This window comes from Peromyscus leucopus, chromosome 6, assembly GCF_004664715.2.
Source record: "Peromyscus leucopus breed LL Stock chromosome 6, UCI_PerLeu_2.1, whole genome shotgun sequence".
Taxonomy (NCBI): Eukaryota; Metazoa; Chordata; class Mammalia; order Rodentia; family Cricetidae; genus Peromyscus; species Peromyscus leucopus.
In genome coordinates this window covers 107877106-107904909 of record NC_051068.1, presented here as the reverse complement: position 1 = coordinate 107904909, position 27804 = coordinate 107877106, and the positions used below count along the sequence as shown (strand labels likewise).

The 27804-nt window shown below is 43.9% G+C and overlaps 1 protein-coding gene and 1 non-coding gene across 4 annotated transcripts in view; both read right to left on the bottom strand.

Moving 5' to 3' along the window:
• Positions 1-27804, bottom strand: part of Manba (mannosidase beta) — a 96834-nt gene that overhangs the window by 68567 nt on the left and 463 nt on the right. For 2 of the 3 annotated variants that reach the window (XR_005091855.1, XM_028857392.2), the window contains exons 2-4: positions 10032-10126; positions 5976-6081; positions 5059-5229 (exon numbers count right to left, since the gene is read on the bottom strand). Coding sequence is in view for 2 of the 3 variants with exons in the window: in XM_028857392.2 (XP_028713225.1) it covers positions 5059-5229; positions 5976-6081; positions 10032-10126 (372 nt within the window). In the remaining variant the exon portion in view is untranslated. Of the gene's footprint in view, positions 1-5058; positions 5230-5975; positions 6082-10031; positions 10127-20860; positions 20932-27804 lie in introns of those variants that run through there. The other variant, XM_037207131.1, reaches the window with a different exon arrangement.
• Positions 16055-16187, bottom strand: LOC114683609. Its single transcript, XR_003733178.1, has one exon. It is a non-coding gene; the product is annotated as a small nucleolar RNA SNORA71 (small nucleolar RNA).

Below are 27804 nucleotides of genomic sequence, written 5' to 3'. Positions count from 1 at the left end.
TGTGTGTGTGTGTGTGTGTGTGTGTGTGTGTGTGTGCACCTGAGTGTGAGCACACACAGCTCACAAGTCTCTCTTCTGGTGCTTGTGCCCCGCTGTGCTCACCTCCCTTGCGCATGTGCTAGATAAAAGAGAACCACTTCCTGTGACTTGGAATATAGCAGAGGTGATGTCATTTCCAAAATTAGCCTGCGGAAGACTGGCCCTTCTGTTTTGGACCCGCTCCCATGCTCTCTTTGGGCCAAGAGGGAAGCCAGCTGCTGTGTCCTGGAGCAGCACTGTGGGAGGCCTGCACGAGAGATCCGGGAACAAGATCTGAAGCCTCTCGACAGCCACGGTAAGCTCAGAACTCTGTCAGCCCTGTCAGGCACAAGGTGATGGCTTGATTAAAAGCCTCTGAACCATCGGTGCCCAGCCAAGCTGTATTCGGTTCCCAACCGACAGAACAAGAGTAGGTTAGGCTGAGAAATGCTGGTTTAGCTTGCTATTCATTATTATTATTTGCTGTACTGATCATTATTATTATTATAACCAAAATATCAACCTAAGTGCCATAGTAAATTTATCAAGAAGAACATGAAATCTAGTTATAAATTATTTTACATTCATTCTTCAAGAGCCTATTATATCAGAGCAACATTATTTTATTTTGCTTTTCAAGTGTCACTATGGAGCCCAGGTGGGCCCTGGTTCTATGCTCCTCCCAGATGGGCCTGTAAGTGCTGGGGCTACCAGCCTTGGCCACCACCCCTGCAAATGCTTATTCTCTCTGAAGTGGTCCCAAGCACTGCTGGGCCTAACCACTGTATTCAAAATAACAATGCGAAGAATGAGCAGCCTCATTGAAATTAAAGCTATTATTAACAAGTTTAAGAAAAAAACAAAACAAAACTACCCTTGGCCCCTACCTCATTAAGCATGAACTCAACAGTCCTTGTTTAGGAATACCAAGGTAATCACTTCAGACTTGAGACTCTGACCTGGGTGGCTACCTGTCTGAGAGATCTAATCTTATCTGCCGGCTACCTGTCTGAGAGCCAGGACACTAAAAACTTCCAATTATGACGTTACAAAGGTTCAGATTCAAACAGCAGCAGATGATTCTGTAAAGATAACTTCCCGGGGAGTGGAGGAAAGAGAGGATGATGGAATCCAGGGGAGAAGAAAGGAGAAGGGGAAGAGACTCCCTGGGGGCAGAGCAGGGGGCACAGCGGGGGGGGGGGGGGGGGGGGGGGGGGACCGCCAGAAACAGGCAGGTCCACCAGGTGAGCGGTAAAGGAGGGGGATCAACTGAGAACAAAGCAGAAAGCCACGTGGGTCTGAATGGCCATAATGAAACCCGTACTTCATGTGCTAATCTAAAATTTAAAAAAAAGAAAGAAAAAAAGAAATCCTAACCAGCAGAAATTTTTCTTTTACTTCTTAAGAGAAAAAAATATTCTCAAAATAATAAAAATCTATGACGCTATGAGCACAGCTTTGAAAACTAAGGCCTAAGAGAAGCAAGCACCCTGAGCTTGGGAATGAAGGTGTCTGTCCGCAGAAGATCTGGTCAAACTGCTCTGGGTGAAGTTTTATTTCCTTCACTCTAGATTTAGGTCAGAGAAAGATAAATGTGTTTCTATTATAGAAGAAAAACAAGCAATAAGTGTGGCTGTCACCGACCATCAAAGAAGCTTTTCTTTGAGACAGAGACCATTCCAGAAAACTACAACTACTAAAATACAGAGAACAGCTGGTCGTACGGTTGCCAGTCACAGGAAATGCCCCTGACACCCAGGAACTGCTGAGGAAGCAGGGAACAAAGAAGAGTGTAGGGTCCAGATGATCTCCAAGTCTGCTGGGACCCTGTACCCTAGAAACCTCAACAATAACAGTATGGCTGCCTGAACAAGACCTGAACAATGAAAAGACCGATAGATGTGAAAACTATGGCCTTGGGGGGTGTGCTGGGTAATTTTCTGTCAACTTGACACAAACTAGAGTCACCCGAGAGGAGTGAGCCCCAACTGAGAAGATGCCTCAGGAAGACTGGGCTCTACAGGCAAGCCTGTAGAGGATTTTCTTAATTATTATGATTAAGAAAAGTGATTATGTGGGAGGTCCCAGTCCATTGTGGGTGAGCTCATCCCTGGGCTGGTGGTCCTCATGAGGAGCAAGGCAGTAAGCAGCACCTCTCCATGGCCTCTGCATCACCTCCTGCCTCCAGGTTCCTGCCCTGCTTCAATTCCTGCTCTCACTAGTTTTAATGATGAACTGTTACATGGAACTGTGAGTGAAATAAACCCTTTTTTATCCCCAAGTTGCTTTTGGTCATAGTGTTCCATCACAGCAAAAATAACCCTAACTAAGACAGGGGAGGGTGGGGAGGAGGAGAGAACCAAATATTCGACATCCCAGCAAGCTTCAAATCACGGAACTCACTCAGCCACTCCCAACAGAATTTTCAGTGACTCAGAAAGTATTTGGGGCACACTGTATCTCAGGCTGGGGTATGTTAACACACAGCGCTTGTAATGGGTCCTGCTCATGACGCCCACACATCAGCAAGGGAGGTGGGTCCTGAATAAGTGATGCCTGCGTGGTGAGTTTTATAAAGGAAATGGGGAGCTAGAAGCCGGGAGGCAGGGTCAAGGATCTACAGAATAAATAAATAAAAAAGAAAGAGAAAAAGGAAAGAAAGAAAGTTTGAAAGAAAAGAAAACTTTTAAGCTACAGATTTGGCTCAGTAGTGGAGTAGCTGCCTAAGTTTGCACAAGACCCCGAGTTCCATGCCCAGGACAAAACAAAATAAAAACTTTTCTTGCAGGGCAGGTGTCTTTCTCCACCTTGAATTAGAGAAAGGGGTGTGGAAGCCAAAGTGTGAGCACACACTTCCTTTGGCTTGGTCAGTGCGATGCAGTCCCAACAGGGGGCGGTGGGGTGAAGACAGCTCAGAGCTGTGCCTGCGGCTGGTGCGACGCTGTTGAAAGATGACACGATAAACAACTTAAAAATATAGAGCTAGTCTCATCAGCCCCTTCCACATTAAGTACGAACTCCGGAGTCCTTGTTTCTGTTCTAAATGAAGGATTGCTGGGGTTATTTTGCCTGAAAAGGCCACACCAGCCAGCTGCTCCATGGATAACTAACTAAAGAGAGGCGGATGACGTTGTGGGAATGCCAGTCCGACAACCAGGGCAGCGTGCTGTGCAAGAAACGACTGGACCCAGATTCGAAGGCTAAAGGCTGTATCGGAAAATGGTGGGAGCTGGGATGTGGGGCTCCCTGGGGTGAGCACAGTCCCTCAGTCATTCCCTCAGTCTCCCTCCGCCAGACGCCATGGGGTAAGCGGCTTTGCGCCACACTCCCTCCTACTCTGCCTCAGTGTCCTTCCTCCCCGCAGGTGCAGAGCCAGAGGGCAGAGACTGACCCCCTGAAACCAAAAACCGAAAGAAATGCTCCCTGAAATCTGCTTATCTCAATATGTTGCCATGGTGATTAAAAATGACTGACACAATGGTAAGAGGGGAGCTGACAGGATGGAGGCCGCCATCTATGCCGGACAGAGGAGGAAGTAGAAACAAGAGAGGCTTCTGTGGACGTGTTAGAAGTAGAGGGTCAAACAGTTGGCCAAGCAGAGTAACATTTTCCCTGCCTCTGCCTCCCGAGTGCCGGGATTAAAGGTGTGCACCACCACTGCCCAGCACGATTTCCTTCTTAAAAACCTAAATGGCTCTCAGAACTCTGGAAGCAGAAGCAGGAGGATCTCTGTGAGCTCAAAGCCAGCCTGTTCTATATAATGAGTTCTAGGCTAGCCAGGGCTATGCAGTAAGGCACTCTCTTAAAAACAAAACAAAACAAACAACAAAATCTTAATGGTACATGCAATCATAATACAATAACCACACATTTGTATAAATTCAAGTCCTGTAGAACAGACTAAATTTCAAAGAAAAAAAAAATCATCTGTGGATTATACCTTTTCATTCTATTTTGTAAGATACCAGCAGTAAAATACAAGAACATCTCAGAAAATATATTTCTTTTGAGCAGGTTGCTAGTCAAAAGAATCACTAATAAGTTTTTACATCTGGTAATAAGTTTGATAAACATAAATGCTAAAAAATAATTTATAGCCGGGCAGTGGTGGTGTACACCTTTAATCCCAGCACTCTGGAGGCAGAGGCTGTCAGTTCGAGGCCAGCCTGGTCTACAAAGCTAGTTCTAGGAAAGGCACAAAACAACACAGAGAAACCTGTCTCAAAAAAACAAAAACAAGGACTGGAGAGATGACTCAGAGGTTAAGAGCACTGACTGCTCTTCCAAAGGTCCTGAGTTCAATTCCCAGCAACCACATGGTGGCTCACAACCATCTGTAATGAGATCTGGTGCCCTCTTCTGGCCTGCAGTCATACATGCTGTATACATAATAAATAAATAAATCTTTAAAAAAAAAACAAAAAAAAATAATAATAATAATAATTGAATGAATAATTTATAGAGATGAGAATGTAGCTCAGTTAATAGAGTTAGCTCAGGGCTCTGCCTAACATGCACAGAGAGTTCCCTCCTCGTACCTCATAAAACCAGACATGGTTGTACACACTTGTAAACTTAGCACTCAGCAGAGAGAGCTGGGAGGATCAGAAATTGGAGGTCATCCTTGGCTTCATAGCAAGTTTGAAACCTGCCGGAGCTAGATGAGTCCCTGCCCGAAATAAAACTGTAATAATTTATAAAAGTTCTATTGTAAGCCAGCCATGGTGGTTCATGCCAATAGTCCCAAGGTGTGGGAGGCTGAAGCTGGAGTATTGCCTCTTTTAGCAACATAGTAAGTTCTAGGCCAACCTAGAATGCAATATCAAGTTCAGTTATCCAGTTTGTGTGTGTGCATGTGCGTGTGTGTATACCTAAACTCTGAAACATGCTTTGGGAAGAAAACCTAGAAGAATGAAGATTCACCACAAAAATTCAGAAAATCTTCAAGTCTGACTGAGAACCTTTGAGGTGCCCCTGGAAGGAATCAAGTTAAGTAGTCACACACTGGCCACAGAGCACAAGCACTTGAAAGAGAATTACCTTTCGGATAAAGTTGACATGACATTCACCGTTCTGCTCCTTCGGGGGGCAGTTTGGGGGCACCGAGTAGCGAGTGTGAGCTTTGCTCTGAAGCGCAGCATATTGCACAGCTGACTGGAACCGCAGCTTTAGGGAGTTCGTGTCTCTGACCACACCGGTGACGTCAAAGCTCTGAAGTAAAGAGAAAGAACACACAAACCCATGGGGAGGAAAACGTCTTGTGTATGAAAATGTAGATAAAGGCAGACTACATGAAAGACACATGCAACAGGCAGATCTAGACTCGCCTCATAAGCTTCTGCAATAGAATTTAGTGGCCTACCTTCAGTTATAACTCCAATCTCCTGTCGGAGCACAGGCTTCTAGGCTTCTCCTATTTTTACTGACAGAATTATGATCCCAGAGAAACATGCAGAGCAGAAAGTATCTTTAGCCCTGAAATGTCTGCTCTGGCTTGTGCACGCGGCCTTGAGCTGCCAGGGATTCCTGGACACTTTATGACAACCTGACTCTCTAGGATGCATAGCATGCATTTCTAAGTTATAAGCTATTTTTGTTTTCCAAAGCACACCCTTGAAACAGAGGAAAATAAGAAGGATACAGTTTCAGAAAGAATTTCTTTCAAAATTGCCTTTCAATGGTCATTTCCCATGAAACGCGGGCCCACCAGACCACAGAGAAGTGAACAGTAAAGCGGAAACTGTGATTTGCTTTCTCACGGCCTGCAGAACCACCATGGGTTTGCATCACCCCTATCACCCTACCAGCAGGGCACCTGACAAAGACAGGAATTTACCCAGTGTTCCAAAGGCCTTGTACTTGACCCATGGCCGATTATGTGACTAGCCTTCCCTATTCACACCAGGAACACAAAAGGCACACTCATTCGCTTTCATCCGGAATCTTCATGTACTTACATATCCAGTGAACATGTTGTTTGTCTTCCCAATAATGACATTGTTGAACAGGATTTCTGCAACTGTATCAACTCCTTCAAAAATCAACTTTACTTTCTGCCATTCACTAAAAAACAATTAAAGATCTTAAAAGCATGATGTATGAAACATTAATTTAAGTCTCTTTGTAATCAGTTAATAACTAACAAACTAAATATTTTACAGGAAAATGTACACCTTTAACTGGCAACTTCCATCAAATTTAAGGTGTATGGGATGGATATATCTGTAATTTCTTTGAGCAGTCCAACTCATTTTTCTGCATGATGTGTCAAACCATTCTAATAAAAATCAAGAGCACAAATTATAATTTCAAAATGAGTTGATTTTCCCAGATACTTCAGAGTTCTTAGGTAACACAAAAAATATCTGTCAAAGCCATTGCATTTGTTTGACACGATCCAAGAGAATGCACTAACCACCACCTTTTATCTGTGAGTGAGAATTTTGTGTTCATTACTCTGCTCAGCCTTGTAAACAGACATTTCCTGTCCCAACTACCCGGTCCCAAATAACCAACTCAGAGGCTGAACATGAATTATAAATGCTCTGCCAATAGCTCAGGCTTGTTACTAACTCTTACCTTTAAGTTAACCCATTTCTATTAATCTATATATTGACATTGTGGCTTATGGCTTTACCTGTCCTCTAGCAACTCCTGCTTCCTTGACAACTGGCTGGCATCTCTCCCATCATTCTCAATTTGGCTTTCCTGCCTAACTTCCTGCCCAGTTACCAGCCTGTCAGCTTTTTACTAACCAATGAGAGTAATACATATTCACAGTGTAGAAAAGGATTGTTCCACAGCACAGTCTCACAGGCACAACCTGGGAATTTGAAGAGTTCATTGTCTGGATGGCATGAAAGCCTAATACTCTGAATCAAACAGAAACTTCTTGATCTATTAGACAAGGACTATCAGAGGTTTATTGTGTAAGGAAGAATTCAAGAAGAAAATAAGAACTCAGCCTGGCAGTGGTGGTACACTCCTTTAACCCTAGCACTCAAGAAACAGAGGTAGTTGAGTTCAAGGTTAGCCTGGTCTAGAGTCAGTTCTAGGGCAGCCAGGGCTACAAAAGAGAAGCCCTGTCTCAAACAAAACCAAAAAAAAAAAAAAAAAAAAAAAGGAAAGGAAGAAAGAAAATAAGAACTCAGAGAAGTTAAACAGAATGCGACAAACATTGGAATACTATTCAGCAATAAAAAGGAATTAGGTGATTATGTATGCTACAACAATAATGAACTTTGAAGCAATTCTTACGTTTAGAAAAAAGAAGCCCTTGTCTCTGAAGTGCCAGATCAGATAAGTCTACAGAGAGGGAAAGTGAGTTAGTTACTAGTGGTCTAGCCTGGGACAGTGGATGGCAATGGAAATGACAACAAATGGGTAATGGACTGTGGTTGGGTTTGTTTGTTTGTTTGGTTGGTTGGTTGGTTGGTTGTTTGGTTGGTTTTATTTTTTTAAGGGAGGTTTTTTGTTGTTGTTGTTTTGTTTTGAGACAGGGTTTCTCTGTGTAACCACTCTAGCTGTCCTGGAACTCACTTTGTAGACCAGGCTGACCTTGAACTCACAAAATCTGCCTGCCTCTGCCTCCCAGTGCTGGGATTAAAGGCATGTGCCACCACTGCCCGGCATGGTTAATTTAAATAGGGTTTCTATTGTTGTGGTGAAACACCATAACCAAAAGTTCCTTGAGGGAAAAGGGTTGGTCTCAGCTTATAGTTCTCAGGTCACACTCCATCACTGAGGGAAACCAATGCAGGAACTCAAGGCAGGAACTTGGAGGCAGGAACTGAAGCAGAAGTCATGGAGGAGTGCTGCTCACTGGCTTGCTCCTTGTGGCTTGTTCTGTCTGCTCTTTTATACAACTCATGAACACATATCCAAGGGGTTATTACCCACAGTGTGCTGAGTCCTCCCACATTAACTATTAATTAAGAAAATGCTCCCACAGGTTTGCCTACAGACCAATCTTATGGAAGGATCTTCTTCCTTCCATTGTGGTTCCCTCTTAGATAACTTGTGTCAAGTAGAGGGGAAAAGGGACAGTGGTGGTGGTTGCAGAACTCTGTGAATTCACTAAAAACCATTGACTTGTACTTTAAGTAAATTTCATGTTATATAGATCAGAGCTCAATAAAACTTTTCATAAAGATAAGTAGAAATGCCTAGAACCAGTCCACTGGACAAAGTCCTAAGAGCATCCGTTCCTTTAAAGAGGAAGACTTTTTATTTGGACCCACCCTGGGGCTGAGGAGCTGAGGAGGAGAGATTGAACACGTGGTGGATCCACGGCAGAGCCAGAGGTGGCACAGGCCACCATCAACTTTCACAGGGACACAGAGAAGTTGGGGCTTTATTTATGAAGCAAAGAAACAGGCTTTCTATTCCTGAGGAAAAGCATTTGGAGAGGAATGGAACGTTTCCTCACGTGATCAGAGACTGAAAGGCAAATGCCAGACACTGGATTCCGCAGCTTCTGGGCAAAGTGGGGAACTGGAGCCTGAGGAACGGCTCAGAAGTGGCGGGGAAGCATTAACAAGCTTGGAAATAATGGAAAGGACGTGAGGCAGTGGAGAAAAGAATGAGGAGGCAAAACCCCATCCCTAGGCACGAACTTGGGAGAGGTGCCTCAGTGTTACATAAAGAAGCACAATGCTGAGATCAAGGTGTAAAGCTAGTTTCAATAGGGGAAGTCAGCTGCTGGATTTGGAAGGCGTTATGTTCACAGTGAGATGGGACTTTGTTTTCCCTTTTTTTTTTTTTTTTTTTTTTTTTTTTTGAGACAAAATCTCAGGGAGCCCAGAGTGACTTGGAACTATGTAATGGGAGATAGGATTCTTGTGAGAACTATTTTAAGCATTATCTGAAAATAAAAGCATGACACACAGTAACTCCATGATATTGATTATAATATTCTGGCTTGTTTTTCAGCTCTGGGCATTAAACTCGGGGCTTATACACACTAGACAAGCTCTCTACCTTAGTCTGTGGCTTTCGATTTTTAAAGAGATAACAAGTAATGACCAAAATGCCATATACAAGATAATCTTTAAAAATTAGTAATAATGGTGGCTTAGATACTTGCTTACATTCTGCTTCACCTAGAAATATTTTCTCCAAATAACAGAACATTACTGAAAATAATATTTGTACTTCTCTTCATGGCCCCATGATGTAGTATAAGGTCAAGGTCATAGTATCAATGGTTGTTTAGCACTACACAGAAAAAAAAAGATGTATATCTGATCTTACTAACAATACTATAGAGCCTGGGACAGAATGTGATGTATAAGGCTCTGAATCCAACTACCATACACACACACACACACACACACACACACACACACACACACACACAGAGTTGTGGTGAGGGAGGCCATGTAGATACCTTAGTCAGTAAAGTAAAGCACTGGCCATGCAAACATAAGGATCTGAGTTCAATCTCCAGACCCACATAAAAGGTGGGCGCAGTAGCACCTGCCTGTAATTACTACACTGGGGAGGCCGAGACAGGAGGATTCTTGCAGCTCATTGGCCAGTCCAGCCAAACTGGAGGCTCAAAATTCAGAGAGAGACCTTGTGTTAAAAAGCAAAGTAGAAAGTAATTGATTCAGGCACCTGGCATCTACCATTGGCCTCATACATATGCACATACATGTGCGTGTTATACACACACACACATTAAAAAAATTAACAAAATGACTGCCAGTCAATACATTCTCCTCATACTGGGAAGGGAGAAAGGAGGAAATTCATATAAAAGAATTGACAGGGTTTAAGTGGCTCCAGGACACCCACTGGAGAAACGATCCCCTCAGACACACTGTGGATCAGTGGCACCATCCTTACACAGAAAACAAAACAGAAATTGTACAACCACTTCAACGACACAAAGATATAATCTGATTTCATTCTGACATACAACCTAAGCAGAAAACATAAGAGAAAATCTCTGGTAATAATATAATATATATGTACACTATATGATATAGAATATACAAACATATACACACCTGACATTAAAGGGGATTTTAAAGTCTGTGCTGTAGGTCCAGTTATCTAAGGAAATCCACCTGTAGTGAAGGTCATTATATCTGTAGTATGGATCCTGTTGGTACAAGGTAAACATTAAGATATTAATCTTATATTTATGATTAAACATTAGATCACTAAATATGCTAAAAATGAATAGGTAACAAACAAAAGCTATTGATTACCTAAAAATTAATGAACTCTTGGCCAAGGTAAGTCCAACCATTAACACTAAGAGTGTGGGCTATAGCTCAGAATCTGAAGGCAGAGCCCAGCAGTGAAATGCTTGCCTGATGTATACAAGCCCCTGAGTGTTGCACCCAGTGCTGTAAAACACCAAAAATGCAGAAGAATGTCCAGCCATACGTCTAAAATGAAAGAGCTCTGGAATACAAATAATAAGTTAATTACCAGAGAACATGTCTGAGGATAGATATTGGCTCTCTTTGCATTGGTTGTTTTTAATTTTGTGTGTGTGTGTGTGTGTGTGTGTGTGTGTGTGTGTGTGTGTGTGTGTGTTCATGCATGCACACATACATGGAGGTCAGAGGACAGACACCATGGGAGAATCAGTTTTCTACTCCCACCACATGGGTTCCAAGGACTGAACTCGGCCATCAGGCTCGGCAACAAGCACCTTCATCCACTGAACCGTTTCAATGGCCCGATGCCTCCTTTTACAACCAAACACAGAACCTCCCCGGTATTGACAGCAAATGAAAACTAGAAGCTATGCGACACACAGCCTTCCTCTCCCGTGGCCCAGTTCTTTGGTCACTGTTGCCACTACCCCAGATGGCCTCCAGGGGGAGCACATCTACCCAAAGTTCAGCAAAACACCCATTCCATGGAGTCTTTAAGCATTTCCAAATTACTTTTCCATGCTTTCCTGAGTGAGCACTGAAAAGGCCTGGGTGTAGTACACTCACTGCCAAACTTACAAGATTCAGCTTTCCCGTCTCATGCACATTAACAACCTGCAACCCATGGGTTTGCGTTTGTGTGGCAGCCAGACAAGGACCATACGCTGATAACTAAAGGTGTGGTGACGACTTGTTGCAAAGGCATGAAGATCTCACTTTGATTCCCTAGCACCCCCATACAAGCTGAATGGAGGAGCTGGAGAGATAGCCCAGCAGTTAAGAGCACTTGTTGCTTTTCCAGAGGACTAGGATTTGATTCCCAGCACTCAAATGGCGGCTCACAGCCATCTATAACTCCATTTCCAAGTGGTCCAATGCCCTCTCCTGGGCACTGGGCACACATGTGGTGCATAGACATGCATATAGGCAAAACACTCATACATATAAGATAAAATTTTTAAATCTAACCATTTTTTAAAGGGTGATGAGTCAAGCTTTCCAGGGCTATAGACATACCAGATGGAATAGTCATAGCCACCCTGACTTTAATACAAAGAAAAAACTACTTATAGAAATCTATTATCTAGCCAGGTGATGGTGGCACACACCTTTAATCCCAGCACTTGGGAGGCAGAGGCAGGTGGATCTCTGTGAGTTCAAGGCCAGCTTAGTCTACAAAAGTGAATTCCAGGACAGCCAGGACTGTTACACAGAGAAACCTTGTGGGGAACTGGGGGAAGGAAAGAAGGAGAAAATCTATTATCTAGACCAATCAGTAATTAAAGCACTATTTTTCTTTTAAATCTAATCCACTGGGGCTGGTGAGATGGCTTGCAGTCAATAGTTCTTACTGCTCTTGCAGAGGACCCCAGTTTGGTTCCCAGCACTCACATCAGCTGGCTCACAACCACATGTGACTCCAGCTCCAGGAGACCCAATGCCCTTTTCTAGCCTCTTCAGGATTCTGAACATAAGTGGTACACATAAACTCACATAAGTGCATGTGTACACACACACACACACACACACACACACACACACACACAAATAAATACATAAATACATAAAAATTTAAAATCTATCCTACTATCAGATTCCCTCAAATTGTTCTTTGTATCTCTCCACATAATATATAACAGTCCAAAGGACCACACCTCAAGGGCAAGCTAGGAAGGATGACCTACTGAAACAAACACGTCCATGATTTTCCACATCTCACCCTTCCTAAAGCCATCGATTGGCATAATCATGTTATTCTTACTGAAGCCCAATGAAACAGGGTTCCCAGACAATTCCTATGACTGAAAACCCAACACCTCCTCTCCAGCCAACAAATAAATAGAAGAGTCTTACAGTGCCTCTTAGGCAGGACTATGCCCATCATCAGTATGAAAGTAGTGACAGAAGATGATTAATCATCACCCTTCTGCACCCCAAAAAGACTTTGGGATCCCAGCTCCCAGGTGGGGAGTAGGAACCGGAGAAAGTAGCATCAATAGCAACATGAAAGAAACCAGTTTTTTTTTAATAGATTTATTTATTTATTATGTATACAGTATTCTGCTTGCACATATCCCTACAGGCCAGAAGAGGGCACCAGATCTCACTATAGATGGTTGCGAGCCACCATGTGGTTGCTAGGAATTGAACTCAGGACCTCAGGAAGGGCAGCCGGTGCTCTTAACCTCTGAGTCATCTCTCCAGCCCCAAGAAACCAGTTTTGAAGAAAAAGATAAAGCCATTTTCTTACCCTGATGTCATCTAATAAAGAGAGTATGGCCAGGCAGTGACCATGCATGTCTTTAATCTCAGCATTCAAGAGGCAAGACAGGCGGATCTCTGTGAGTTTCAGGCCAGCCTGGTCTACAAAGTGAGTTCTAGGACAGCCAGGGCTTTACAGAGAAATCCTGTCTCAAAAACAAAAAACAAAAAAAGAAAAAATAGAATATGCACAAAATGTGTGTATCTGTGTGTAAGTGCATGTGTGTGTGTGTGTGTGTGTGTGTGTACTCACGTGTGTGTGAACAGGATGGAAAGGAGTGTCAACAGACCATATACCACATGACCAGATGCATTGGTGCTCTTTATCAGTTCACCCACTTCCATTCTGTACTTTGGAGTATGTTTTCCATTCTTAATCATCTATTTCGAACTTAAAAGACATGGCATTTTCTTTATCTCTGCTAGTTGCCAAGAATTTTACCTAATTTTCTATTAAATTCAAATATAATTTTTTTCTTAAGCTTCAAATAATAGTAAGGTGGAGAGTGATAGAGGAACACCCTGTCAGCACACAGGAACACACATAAACACATACACATGCATACACCACACACACAAAGAAAGCCTTAGTGAGCTCAAGCCACGCCCATGCTCTATGCATTATGCATGGCTGCTTCATGCTCCAGTGGCAGAGGTGAGCAGACAAGACAGAGACCAAATGGTGCCCAAAGCCTGGTGTGTTCAGACCTTTTACACACACACCTGCCACCCCCGCCCTAGGTGAGTGACCACTCACGTGTTCACAGATTTTGTTCCATTTGAACATCTAGCCCCAAGTTCTCTCTTGCATCATCCCTCGGTCCTTCTTCCCTGCCCATTCCCCGCCTTTCCTTCCTCAGAAGGGCTGTTCCTTGGGAAACAGGACCAACAGTAGTCGGTGTGAACAGTGACTAGCAATTGGTGAGGCACACAGGTTACCCGTGAACATAATAACCATGTCTACAGAGAAGGAAGTTGGGGAGGCCTCTGCCAGGCAAGGTGCCTGGGCTACTGAAAACTGTCAGCTTGACACAAACTTAGTCATCTCTAGGCAGAGGGAATCGTAATGAGAAAATGCCTCCATCCAATTACCCTGTATGTAAGTCTGTGGTGTACTGTCTTGATTAATGATTGATGTGGGATGGCCCAGTCCACTGTGGGTGATGCCATGCCTAGGAAGGTGGCCTTGCTTGTATAAGAAATCAGACCGAACAAGACACGAGAAGCAATCCAGTACGCGGCATTCCTCCAATGCATGTGCTTCAGTTCCTGCCTTCGCGTGACTCAGTGGATTGTAACCCGGGATGTGTGTGCTGAGTAGTTTTACACCAACTTGACACAAGCTAGAGTCATCTGAAAGGAGGGAACCTCAGCCAGGTGTGATGGCATACGCCTTTAATCACAGTACTTGGGAGGAAGAAGCAGGTGGATCTCTGTGAGTTTGAGACCAGCCTGGTCTATATTAATCATCAGGACCCAGCAACACATAGTGATTTCCAGGATAGTAAGAAGTACATAGTGAGGCCCTGTCTCAAAAAAAACAAACAAACAAACAAAAACAAAAGGAACCTCAACTGAGAAAATGCCTGCATAAGATCAGGCTGTAGGCAAACCTGAAGAACATTTTCATAATTAGCGATTGATGGGGTAAGGCCTAGCCCATTGTGGCTGGGGGGCACCTCTGAGCTGTTGATGCTAGGTTCTCTGAGAAAGCAGGCTGAGTAAGCCACAAGGAGCAAGCAAGCCAGTGAGCAGCACTCCTCCATGGCCTCTCCATCAGCTCTGGGCTCCAGGTTCCTGCCTTGTTGGAGTTCCTGTCCTGACTTCCTTCGATGATGATCTGTAATGTGGAAACATAATCCAAAAAGTGGCTCCTTTCTCCTCAAGTGTCTTTGGTCATGGTGTTTCATCACAGCAGTAGAAACCTAACTAAGACAGGGCTGGGTGTTATTTCCTCAGGGGCAGCAACTCTGGAGTAGAAGAAAAAGTCAGTGTCATCTAAGTTCCATTGAAATGAGAGCTGAATGACCATGCTTGAGTGGTCGTGGCCATCTGGGCAGCTGTCTAGGGTTCCCACCCATAAAGAAGCACCATAGTATCCCCAGGGCAGTACACTAAGATCAAGATTCCTATCTGTGACACATTGCTCCTAAATAGGGTGATTTGACAAGCTGCTGTGGAAGAAAGTAATACGTGAAATTTAATGCTACCAAACAGGTTTTTATTTTAAGTTCTGCTTAATGGTGAGACTCTGCTAAATGTTGTGTTTAAATCACAACTAACTTGCTTCCTTTTTTTTTTTTCTCTTTCTGAATACAGGACTGAGCCTCTCCAGTGAATAAACACAGATAAATATTTGAGGACACAGGCTGGAAGAGAAGCTTAATTATTAGCTTGTCCAAGTGTCTCCACTCAGCCCTATTTATAACTGCTCTGTGGACTTAAACCAAGATAGTTAAAAATATCAGGAAAAAAATACCAGGGAACTGTAAGGGCGGCTCAGCCACGTACCTCAACATCCTGAGCCCCAGGACTAGCTGGCCATCTGTCTAGCAGGGCTTGGATCTCCTTCCTGTCTCTCGGCTACTTGTAGAAAACTACACGGTAAGCTCAAGAAGGCAATCATGCTAGATGTATTCTCTCTACACAAACAGAATTTGCAGGGTAATTTCTCCCGCTTGTAGGATTCCAACTTTTTCATTTTACCAGTTTATGGGGGCGGGGGGGGGGGGGCAGGGAGAAGAGGAGGAGACAAATTCCATGACACACATGTGGAAGTCCGAGAATAACTTGGAGTCGGGTCTTTCCTTCCACTGCATGGGGCTCAGGGACTGAACTCAGGTCATCAGTCTGGGCAGAAAACACATTTATCCTCTGAGCCATCTGGCCAGCCATATACCAAGCTTTTTTTTTTTTTTAAATAGACTATAAGCACAGTTGGAGAGGTGGCAGAAGTAAGCTACAAATTCAATGGAAACATTGAAAAAAACAGCTGGCCAAGAGAAATGGGAAGATGATGGACACAGGGCCAGGATAATAACGCTCTGAGGGGTTACTGTCAAGACTCGGTATGGAATCTCCCATGCCTGAACCAATTCCTGAAACAAGTAAAAAGTTGTCCCATGATGCTCTGAGTGGGTGGTGTCTCCAGTCACACTACACGGGGTGGTCATGCTCTCTGACTGGCTCGCTGATCCATAAATACCTCGTAAGCACTGTTCCAGCCTCTGCTTGAAAGCTGAGGGTTACTAACCACACAGGGCAGAGACCGGCTGAGTTTCTAGAAACAGGACACCAGGCTGTACAGACCTGGTCATGACATGGCCTGACACTGACTATTCAGCCTCATTGGTATACCAGCTGGCAGAGAGAAATGGGAAGATGGGAAAGTCCCAGGCTTTGCAGGGGCCAGGACAGAACACCCCAAACTCAGGGAACACATCTTTCAGCAGCCTTTCCCTATACTACTAATGACTGGGACACAGGCAGCCAAGACCACTTTCGAATGCGGGGATATTTCAATCTTTTGATATTGTAGTATAATGTAATCAATGAAGTTCACATTCAAGAACTGTGCAATCAAATTGAAAATAAATAAACAAGTCACACAAAAATGTCTCATAAAGTTTTAAATAAATTTTCAATTCTGTGTTAGGCCATACTCATAGTTATTTTTGTGGCAACTGTAGCCCACGGACCACAGCCTGGACATATCTAGATATTTGGCAAAAATTATGGGAGGCTCGAGGCCTTGTGGTGGTATTGTGTTCCCCAAAATATTATGTACCCTAATAAACTTATCGGGGGTCAGAGAACAGAAAAGCTACTAGATACTTAGGATAGGCAGTGGTAGCACACACCTTTAATCCTAGCATTCCAGAGGCAGAAATCCATCTGTTCAAGGATACAGCCAAGCATGGTGACTCACGCCTTTAAACCCAGAAAGCAAGCCTTTAATCCCAGGGAGTGATAGTAGAAAGCAGAAAGGTATATAAGGCATGAGGACCAGAAACTAGAAGCATTTGGCTGGTTAAGCTTTTAGGTTTTGAGCAGCACAGTTCAGCTGAGAGCCATTCGGATATGAGGACACAGAGGCTTCCAGTCTGAGGAAACAAGATCAGCTGAGAAGTTGGCCAGGTGAGGTTAGCTGTGGCTTGTTCTGTCTCTCTGACCTTCCAGTGTTCACCCCAATAACTGGCCTCAGGTTTGATTTTATTAATAAGAACTTTTAAGATGCCTGCTACAAGGCCTCCAAAACAACACTACTGCCATTGCCCTTGGAAACCTACTCTAAACAGGTGGTAAGACCCTATTTCTTAAGATGCCACAAACATGCTACAGTATCAGCTTACCAGGTAAAAAATGCCCGCTGGTACAACAGTGGCATGACAATTATGAAGGTAACCAGGCACTTTCTGACTGGGCCCTGAGGCCTGCTCCACAGGAGCAAATGCCTGCCTGGTACTGAAAACCTGGTCCAAAACCTTCTCATGGCTGAAGAAGCCATACATACTTAGATGTGTGCTATGCTCAACTTTGGTCACCGAAGCCTCTATTGGCAAATGGCAGGAGTTCATGCTGAGACTTCCAACCGGCTAAAGTGCTGAGAACAAGTGACTAGGGAGTGCTCTGTCCTAAATGGGACATTTACATCAAACCCTGCCTGGTCTTTATTGCTGTATAAGACACCAGGGACAAGGCTAATGGTTCCAGAGTTTAGATTCCATGACCATCATGGTGGGGAGCATGGCAGCAAGCAGGTAGGCAGGCATGGTGCTGGAGCAGTAGCTGAGGTCTTACATCTTGATCCATAAGCATGAGGCGGAGAGTGAGAGACCCTGGGAATAGAGTGGGCTTTTGCAACCTTGAAGCCAGCCCCAAGGTCACACCTCATCCAACAAGGCCACACCTCCTAATCCTTCCCAAACAGTTCCACCAACTGGGGACCAAGTATTCAAACATACCAACCTATTGTGGTGATTTTGAACCAAACCACCACCAACCTTCTCCTCCAAGGATCAAGGAACATTTCAAAAGAAGGGATGGAAAGAATGTAAGACGGGGGGTGTGGGGAGCTATGAAATGCTGTCTCTGAACAAGCCATGGCCATTGTACTCATGAACTCACTGTAGTTATGGTTACCTTCATAGGACCTATACAAAATCATACCGGTCAAAATTCTAGCATGGATTAGGGAAGAGTACACAAGGCCCCGGGGCTAGTTGAGGAGTGAGTGGTAGTTATAGCTGCTGGGAGAAAGAGTCATTTTTCTTTGGGGGTCTGGGTACAGAGGATGCCCCACACTTACCTGTGTGGAAGCAGCACTAATTGGGCTCAGTGGGTTATTTATAAAAGAGGAGGAGATGAAGTTGGGAGGGGGACATGTTGAAAATATCTGGGTGCAGAATTGGAGAGTGGAGTCAGGGATGGGTATGCTCAAAATGAGTTCTCAATGAATACATTAAAATTATTAAGAAAAATTAGAAAGGCTGTTATTTTGGATAGAGCCCCAACAGACCAGACCAATAGTTACTCATACTCACTACAAATAAACTTAGGGGCATAGACAGATACTCAAATAGACGAGTTTTTCCTAAGGATAGAAGGTTCTAGATCACCCGAGTCAATGAAATAATGGCAAATTTTGACGGTCAACTTGATTGAACTATGAAACATTTGTGACATTAGTGAAGCAAGCTGTGAGAGAGAACACAAAGAGGATCGGTTTATAAGAGAAGACAAGCCCTAGATGTGAGCAGTACCACGGACTGAGTTCCAGACTGAATAAAAGGAGGAAAAGGAGGAAGCCAAAGAGTCACCAGCGTCCCCTGCTTCCTGTGTCCTGGCCAGTCCACAGGAGGGGAGGCTCAGCCACATATTCCCACCCCACGAACTCTGCCATACTCACCCTGCACCTAACCCATAGTCCATGGACTCTACCTCTCAAACTGCCAGCCAAAGTAGGGTCTCCTAAATGGCTTTATGTCAGGGTCTTGGTCACAGCAACCAGAAACATCTCCTACTCCAACATCCTCTCTGCTTGAACTCTTGCAAGAGAAGTAACGTGGTGTTAGCAGATCCATTTTGGACAAACTAAAAGGCATATGTACAGCAGAGGAAGAGAGGGAGCAGACAGCTTGCAGAATGGAAAAAAAATTTGTCAGTTCTATATACTGGGGGGGGGGAATGTGTGTTAATAGCTAACTACATAAAGAACTACAAAAATCAAACACCAAACATCAAAACTGCCGGTCAATAAATGGGCCAATGATCTAAACAGACAGCTCTAAAAAGAAGCAATGTAAACAAATGGCAAGGACTTGGAGGTAGGGTGGCTCAGTGGGTGAAGGTGCTCACCTGCTCAAACTGCAAAGCCTACGTTCAAGTCCCAGGTTCCACAGGGGAAGGTGAGAACTGACCTCTGACCTCTACAGGCATGCCCCATGGCCATGGCACGGTCAGGCACAGATATGCACAACTGGCCACCCCCATGAATAAGTAAACACTGAAAATTGAAAATTTAATTCAAAAAGTCATCAGTATAGCTATCATTGATAAAAAAAAAAAAAAATGCTAGTGAGAATGTGGGGGGAGAAGGGCCTTCGGTCATTGCTGGTGAGGCTATGAACCGGTACAGCCTCTGTGGAAACCACTGTGCAGTCTTCTCAAAATGCTCCGCACAGATTACCCTAGGACCCAGATACACCACAATTCTGCACATCTGCGTTTACTGCTGCCTTATTCACACTATCAAGGAGATTAAATCATCCTAGACATCAACCAGAAGACTGATAATTAAAATATGGCATATATACACAATAGAACTTGGCTCACCTGTAGAGAAAATTAAATTTGCAGCAAAAATGGATGGAACTGTTAACTGTTACATCAAGTGAGGAAGACCAGGCTCAGAAAGCCAAACACAGCATGCTCCTGGGCAGATCCTAGAGATTAATGTTTGCTTATGTGTATGTATGCGGGAGAAAGTGTGTAGAAGCCAGGAAACTGGAAAGGGGTCCATGAGAGGGGGCTCGAGGCTTTGGGGAAGGGATGGAAGAATGATAGCATACATGTGACTTGACAAGTTGGGAGAGGAAGGAACACGCAAACCTGGCACTCTCGAACATGCCAGAGCAAACCTCCTACTTTGTATGCTGGTTAAAAATAAAGCAGGGCCAGGGAGGTGGCTCAGCAGCTAAAGGTGCCCTCTGCCAAGCCTGACCACCTGACCTCAACGCCCAGAACCCACAAGGTGGGAGTATGAACTCCCACAGGGTGTCCCCTGACCTCCACACGTGCACCGTGATGCACATATGCCCACATGCATACAAACACATTCACGCAAAATAAATAAACAAATGTGTAATTTAAAACTTCAATAAAGTAAGAAAAGATTTAAAAAAATACACATATAGAGAGTATAGGCTTGAATCCCACACATACACACACTAAATGTGCCCATATGCTAAAATAAAATAGTTTTAAAAAAAAATCACTTTTGGTTCTTAGTAAGGGAATATATTATGAAAAATGTTTCAGAGGCTTAGATTATATTTATAATAGTTATTCTAAATGTTAATCAAGCAACATAATTTGGCTCCAGATTAGCTGACCCGCTTTGAGCCACATTAAAAATCCGAGTCCTGCTTAAAGTGAACAGCAGTTCAGGGACACCTCTCCTGACCAAAAAAGAGTCGTGCAAGCTGCTGAGTTTCTAAGCAACCCCCAAGTCCTCAGACTGATATAGCCCAGCCTTTAAGGTAGGCATTCACATCTACAGAAGGAACATGCATTGCTGAGTACCAAGTTGTAGAGGAAGAAACCTAGAGCTCCAGGAGGTGAAGTGGCTTTCTCAGGTCCTCCACTTGTCTGCCCAGTGGAATCTGCAGCAACAGCAGCAGAAGCTAGAAGAGGCTGCCCGTGGCCCTGCGAGGCAGGCACTGTTAACAGTCCCATTTGCTACCGCAGAATTCGAGGCTCAAAGTGAAACAGCTGTGAAACAGTGGAACAGTGACTCACCCCAGAAATACCTGGCTTGACATGCTTAACCATGACCCAGCACTCAGGCTAGTGTCACGGACACTATTGATAACTACAGTGTCGGTGCAAATTAAGAGCCATGAGACAACCATGTCATATGTGAGCCCCTGAGTAAGCTATTTGCAGTTGATATTTATCATACTTACATCATCTAGCCATGTGAAGTAGCATGTGGTGTTGCATGTCTGTAATCTCATCACTTAGGAAACTGAGGCAGGAAAGTCACAGCAAGTTCAAGGCTACCTAGTGAGATCCAGGCCAGCCTGAACTGCAGAATGATATTCTGTTTCAAGAAAAAAAAAAAAAATTGAGACAAAAACAAAGCTGGGTATGGTGGTACATACGTGCCTATAATGCGGGCACTAGAGAAGCTAAAGCAGGAGGATTGCTGTGAGTAAAAGACGAGGCGGGGCTACATAATAGGTTCAAGATCAGCTTAGACTACACAGCAGAACACTGTCAGAGGGACAGAGAGGAACCTCGGCTTCCCCCTTTCCTCCTTAGCCTCTCCACCTGCATGAACATTAGCTCTGTCCCACACTGACACGTGACATGACATGCCCCCGCTCCCCAGGCCTAAAACAGCAAAGCTGAGTGATCTGAATTGAGGCCTGTAAGACCAGGCGCCAAAATGAGCCTTCTGTGTTTCCAAGATGCCACAAAGCCAGCGGGCATGGCAGGAGAGGCAGGCGATGGGACTGGGGAGTGGGCAGGTGACTGTACAGAGATGTGTAGGCGCAGAAGCTGGAGAGTGGGTACACGGTGTTCAATTATTAGGGTTTAAAAAACAGAGATGCAGGGGGCTGGTGAGGTGGCTCAGTGGTTAAGAACACTTGCTGCTCATCCAGAGGACCTAAGTTTGGTTCCCAGCACCCACATCTGGCAGCTCACAACTACATGTAAGTCCAGCTCCAGATGATCCAATGCCCTCTTCTGGCTTCCATGGGTACCACACACAGAGGCAGTATACACACAGACATTTAAAAAGATACTTAGAAATCACAAATATGTATGTGCATATAACCTTTCATGTGCTAAGTACTTATGCTGATATCAATGGGATGCTAAGCTAATGCAAACCGCATGAAGGCATCGATGAGGTCCATTCAGAAAATGGTGTGTTCTCCAAACTTCAGGTGCTCCATTGTCAACTTTCATCTTCACCTATAGTCCTTATTTCAAGGACATTTACTTACTTACCTTTACCCAAAGCGCATGGGTGAATCTGAAAACAGTTTTTCTAAAGTCCTTCTATTTGTAAATACTGCTTCCCCTGACTAGACCTCTAGATGAAAAGCAACTAAAACTCAAAGAGACCTCTTATTTTTCTACCAAAGTGAGTTCAATTTAACAGGGAAAACAACACAAATCGTTTTCTTAGTTTACTACTATATGCCAAGGGTTCTGCAAGGGTCGACAGGAGTCACAGATATAAGGGCTCAGACCTCTGACTGTAGTGCAGCAGTGAGTTCTGGTGCTGGAGCTCATGAGGGTTAGGACAGATGCCCCAGCAATTGTTAACCAGCAGAAGGGTCAGGGCTGGACTGTGCTGGGCCTCCTCCATAGAGGAGCTGCTGCTTCTGAGATGAAGCCTGGAGGTGCATGAAGCCGAGGTGGAAGAGACAGCAGGCTAGTCAGTTTTGAACATCTCAATTAGCCAGACTGCCTGTGGGATACATGTGAAGGGCAGAAAACATACATTCAGAGCCAGCAAGATGGCTCCGTGGATAAAGGCACTTCTTATCAACCCTGAGGCCCTGAGTTCAATCCTCAGAACCCACACAGTAGGAGAGAACTGACTCCTTCAACTCCTCATCTGACCTCTGCTGTGGGATAACCCCTCTGTATGCTGTGAATATGTTTTATTGCCATTGGTTAATAAAGAAGCTGCTCTGGCCTATAGCAAGGCAGGATAGAGCCAGGCGGGAAATCCAAGCAGAGATACAGGGAGAAGAAGAGCAGAGTTGGGGGCAGATGCTGCACGCCCCCAAGAAGCAAGATGTGAAAGTGGCAAACCACGGGCCATGTGGAGATGCGTGGACTAACAGAAATGGGCTAATTTAAATGTAAGAGCTAGCTAGTAATAAGCCTGAGCCATCAGCCAAGCATTTATAATTAATATAAGCCTCTGAGTGATTATTTAAAAGTGGCTGTGAGATGGGGTGGGATGGAGAAAAGCCTCCTGTTACAGACCTCTATACGTACCCCATGGCTCATCACTCACACCCCTGCAATAAATAAAAATGTAATAAGATTTTCTTGAAAGAAAGTATGGGACAGTGGTGGCACATGCCTTTAATCCCAGCACTTGGGAGGCAGAGGCAGGCGGATCTCTGTGAGTTTGAGACCAGTCTGGTCTATAGAGCTAGTTCTAGGACAGCCAAGGCTACACAAATAAACCTTGTCTCAAAAAACAAATGAAGGAAGGAAGGAAGGAAGGAAGGAAGGAAGGAAGGAAGGAAGGAAGGAAGGAAGGAAGGAAGGAAGGAGCTTTGAAAGCCTGACTATACCCCACTTCTAGCCCCACATCCATGCACCTCACACCTATGCCCCCTTCCCCTCCTCTAAGATGGAGAAAGGAATTATTTCTCAAGGATCACAAAGACTGGGGAGGTAAAAATGCTTGGAGCTGTTCTTGGCACAAAGTGAGCATCCAGTTGTGAGAGCTAGCATTTCTATTTGCATAATGATCTAGAAAGCTTTCTAAGACTTATTGAGTGACATGTTAGTATAAAATAATGGTCATAGAATGTCATCTGTGGGAGGAGGAGAAAGACACATCTAGATAAGATGCATACCTACATATGTCTCTAAAGCAGAGTTCAGGAGACATTGTTAATTGCGGTTGTTGTTGAGAAAGAAACTGGTGATCCAGAAGGCAGGCAAAGAGGAACTGCACTGGGCTGGGCGATGGCTCAGGGGGCAAAGGTGTGGCTGTGCTAGCCTGACAGCCAGGGTTTCCTCCTAGAACCCACGGGAGACGGGAGAACTGACTCCACGGAGCCAACTCGCCAGCTCCATCAGTCTTTATTTAGATAAAAATTACTAAGTTCCCTTATGCCTATACACCTAGGGGTTGGAGATTCTGTAGAGGAAACTCTTGGACAGTCAGCTTTGAGACAGCCAAGGTCGGTCACAGAGCCGCTCTGTAAATACAAGCCACCAGCTCAGGTACAAATCACTGATGCTCTTTTAGGCTCCTCTCAGTGCTACTGCTCACACCTAGTTTGTGAACAAATTCAGCTCTTGGTTCTCAATTTAACAGGTGCACCCACAAACTACTCAAGCCAATGTGCTGGCACGGAATCCTGGCACTTGGGAGACTAAGGAAGAAGCTCACCTACAAATTCAAGGCCATCCTGGGCTACAGAGTGAAACCCTACTTTGAAAAACAAAACAGGGAGGGCCAGCAAGATAACTCAGTAAATAAAGGCACTGGCTGCAAGCCTGACTACCTGAGTTTGATCCCTGGAATCCATGTGGGAAGGAGATAACCCACTTCTGCAAGTTGTGTACACACACACACACACACACAGTAAAATGAGACAAGAATAACAACAACAGAACTATTCTCTTCATTTCCCTGCTCCGAGACGGAAGTCCCCAGGCCTCAAGACGGCGAGTGTCCGTCCCATAGCTGACCCCAGGCCTCCCTCCATCTGTGAGCACAGGAGCCAGGACAGTGGCCATTTCCAAGGTAAAACCAACTATGCTTCTCCAAGCCAATGCCCTCAACAGTTTCCCATCTGTAGAATAAAATCCAAAGTGTTCCATTTGTGGTCACACCTCGGTGATCTTGGAACTCATCTTCTCTCCAGGGCTCTGAGTTTCCTGCTCTCTCTGCTTACTACGGATGGAGCCTGTGAGGCATGTCAGTTCCTTCTGGCCTACTCCCACCCTTTTCTCTCCCAGGCTTAAAAAAAAAAAGTTATCTGCTGAGAAAAATCCATACAAAAATGGTTATCTCCAGGCACACACACACAAAAAAAAAAGGGTTGGGGAGATGACTCAGAGGTTAAGAGCACTGACTGCTCTTCCAGAGGTCCTGAGCCTGAGTTCAATTCCCAGCAACCACATGGTGGCTTACAACCGTCTATAAGGAGATCTGGTGCCCTCTTCTGGCCTGCAGACATACATGCAGGTGGAACAGTGTGTACATAATAAATAACAAATAAATAATCTTTAAAAAACTAGCAACTTTCCAGCCTTCTCTGCCTTTTACCTGCTAATTTTTTTTCTTCAGTGTACCCCTGTATTGTAATTTATTAACCTGGTAACTATCTCTTTAGAATGTTCGCTAGAGTAAAACTTTTTCTTTACTGTTGTATTTCAAGCACTTAAAACAGTGTCTGCTACAACCTGAGGCACTAAATGAATACAGGGTAATTAATTAGACAAATGGATAAAGAAATAAATGGCTTTCCCAAGATAAGTTTCAAGTTCATATCTGGTCCAGTGTCTGTGCCAAACCATAGATTATTTCTCAAGGTCAAGACCAAACAGGGATGTTATAATAACCCAGGGTAGTAATGTCACCTCACTCAGTTTGGATAAAGTCTTCTTCCGCAATTCACCAACGGCCCTTCTCCTTTCTCCCTGCCACTAAGGACTCCACTCCGCTTTATCTGAACTTAACTTTTCTAAGAACCTGTGAAGAGGTTGCAAGGCCTGGTCAGTTACCCCCATGAAGAAGTGTTATTTCACAACCCAAGCAAATGTCTTCAGTCAGAAGTAATGGAGTTTTTTCTTGGTAGGTAGCCCTATTGGACAATCATCTGATTTGCTAAAGTTATGATTTCCTGGTGGCTTAATTCAATTAGTCAAAGGAGGCAAATTGAAAGTCTGCAGATGGGAACCAAGGTAAGCTGCAGCCTGCCACATGCACTTGGGTTTCACAGTTTTTCTTATTTGCATACAAAGAATTCGGTTTCATTCTGGCATTTCTTTCAAACATTTTGTTTTAGTTGCTTCTCTTCCCTCCTCCCCTCCTCACCATTCCCTCCTCCTCTCCTCTCTCCCCCTCCCCCTCCTCCCTTGTGTGCTCTCCCTTCCAGTCACTCCTTTCCACTTTCACATTACATGTCACTTTTTACCTTCCCCTGATAATCTGTTAACCAAGAATAACTACTTAAGTTTCAGAAAAATTTACCTAAAAAGTACACTGAATTAAACATCATTTCTTTGATATATGGATGAAAAAACAAAGACAACAGATAAATGCACCAATCAGAAATTTACATAACTAGTTGACACTTACAATGCAACTATAAATGTCATCACAACAGTCAAAGACAGTGTATGTGTGTGTGTGTGTGTGTGTGTGTGTGTGTGTGTGTAGGATAACAAGTTACAAGTCACCCTGTCTACCATGAATTCAGGACCAGCCTGGCAACTTCATGAGACACTGCTCAAGCTAATAAATAAATAATAAATAAATAAATAAATAAATAAATAAATAAATAAATAAATAAGAAAAGGTATGATTATCAAAATGCCCTAATTTTAGCTCATAGTGCCGACTCTAGGCATTATGGAGTCAAGGCCAGCCTGGGTTAGGACTCCATCTCTGTCAGCTGGCTGCTGTGTGATACTGGGCATCTTCTCTAGTGCTCTGAGAAAGGAATGTCACATTTACTCACACCCTAGGAAGCCTTAAAAGCTATGTAGGCCAGGTGCTGGGGACATAGTTCAGCTGGCAAAGAAAGTATCTCACAAGGAAGACCAGAGTTCAGGTCACATCTGTAAGCCTGGCAATGGGAGAGTGGATACTGTGCCCAACTAATCTAGCCAATTGTTGAGCTCTGGAGTCAGTGAGAGACCCTATCTCAAAAAATAAGGTAAATACGACTGATGAAGACATTCAGCCTCAATCTCTGGCTTCCATGTACACATACATAATACACACACACCTGTGTGTGTACAGACAAATGTGTCCACATATACCACACACACAATTATGCAAGTTTAGTATGCAAATCAGTATGGAGGTTCTTCAAACCATTAAAAATAGTGATACTCTGTCTCAAAAACAATAAAAATTAAAAATTAAAAACTAAGACTAGACCTACGCTACACTCCAGCTGCACCACTCCTCAGTATGTACCTGAAGGATCCTAGGGCAAAATACTGCAGAAATACCTGCATATCCATTTTATTGCAGCATGATAGCCAAGTGACAGAACTAGCCCAGGTACCATTAATAGACAAATGGATAAAGAAAATGTCTCAAACACCCCCCACACACACACACACTTATCCATAAAGAAAAATGTAATTCGACTGTACATGGTGATGCACACTTGTATCTCCAGCACATGAGAGGCAGGGGCAAGACGATCAGGTGTTCAAGGTTACCCTCAGTTTCATTAGGAGTCCAAGGCCAGCCTGAACTACATGAACTACTGTCTCAAAAAGCAAAAAAAAAAAAAAAAAAAAAAAAAAAAAAAAAGGTGGGCAGTTGAGAATAACAAAACCAAGGAAATTTGGTCAAAAAAGAATGAAAATAGAAAAAAATCACATAGGTAAAATAAACCAGATTCAGAAAAATAAATACAAAATGGCATGTTTTCGCTTATGTTGAGTCCAGCTGTAAATCTATGGATGCATATGTGTATAGGACACAATAATGGAACGAAACTACTTGGAAAGAGGGAGGAATCAACTGAGGAAAGACAAAGAAAAAGTGAGTATTAGCAGAATACATGGTGCGCTCGCATGAAAATGTCACCATGACACTGACTATTACACTGTTGGATGAATATACCCCATTTAAAAAAAAATCAAAACGTTATTTAGGTTTTAGGTTTTAGGACTGGGGTGTAGTTCGATACAGGTACAGTGCATGCTTAGCATGGCTCTGGGTTTCATTCCCAAACCACTCACACACAAACCCAATTAACCGAACTTTATTCGTGATTTCCCAATCCCTTGAGTTTATTTCAAACCACACTCCCCGAGGCTTCAAAGCGAACACGAAAACCCGAGACGCTATAGTCAATGAACTATGACTGACTGAGGACTCCTACAAGCGTCCAGATGATTGAAACAGGAACCCTGTCCTTAGAGAGAGGTAAGTCCTCTTATCGAATAC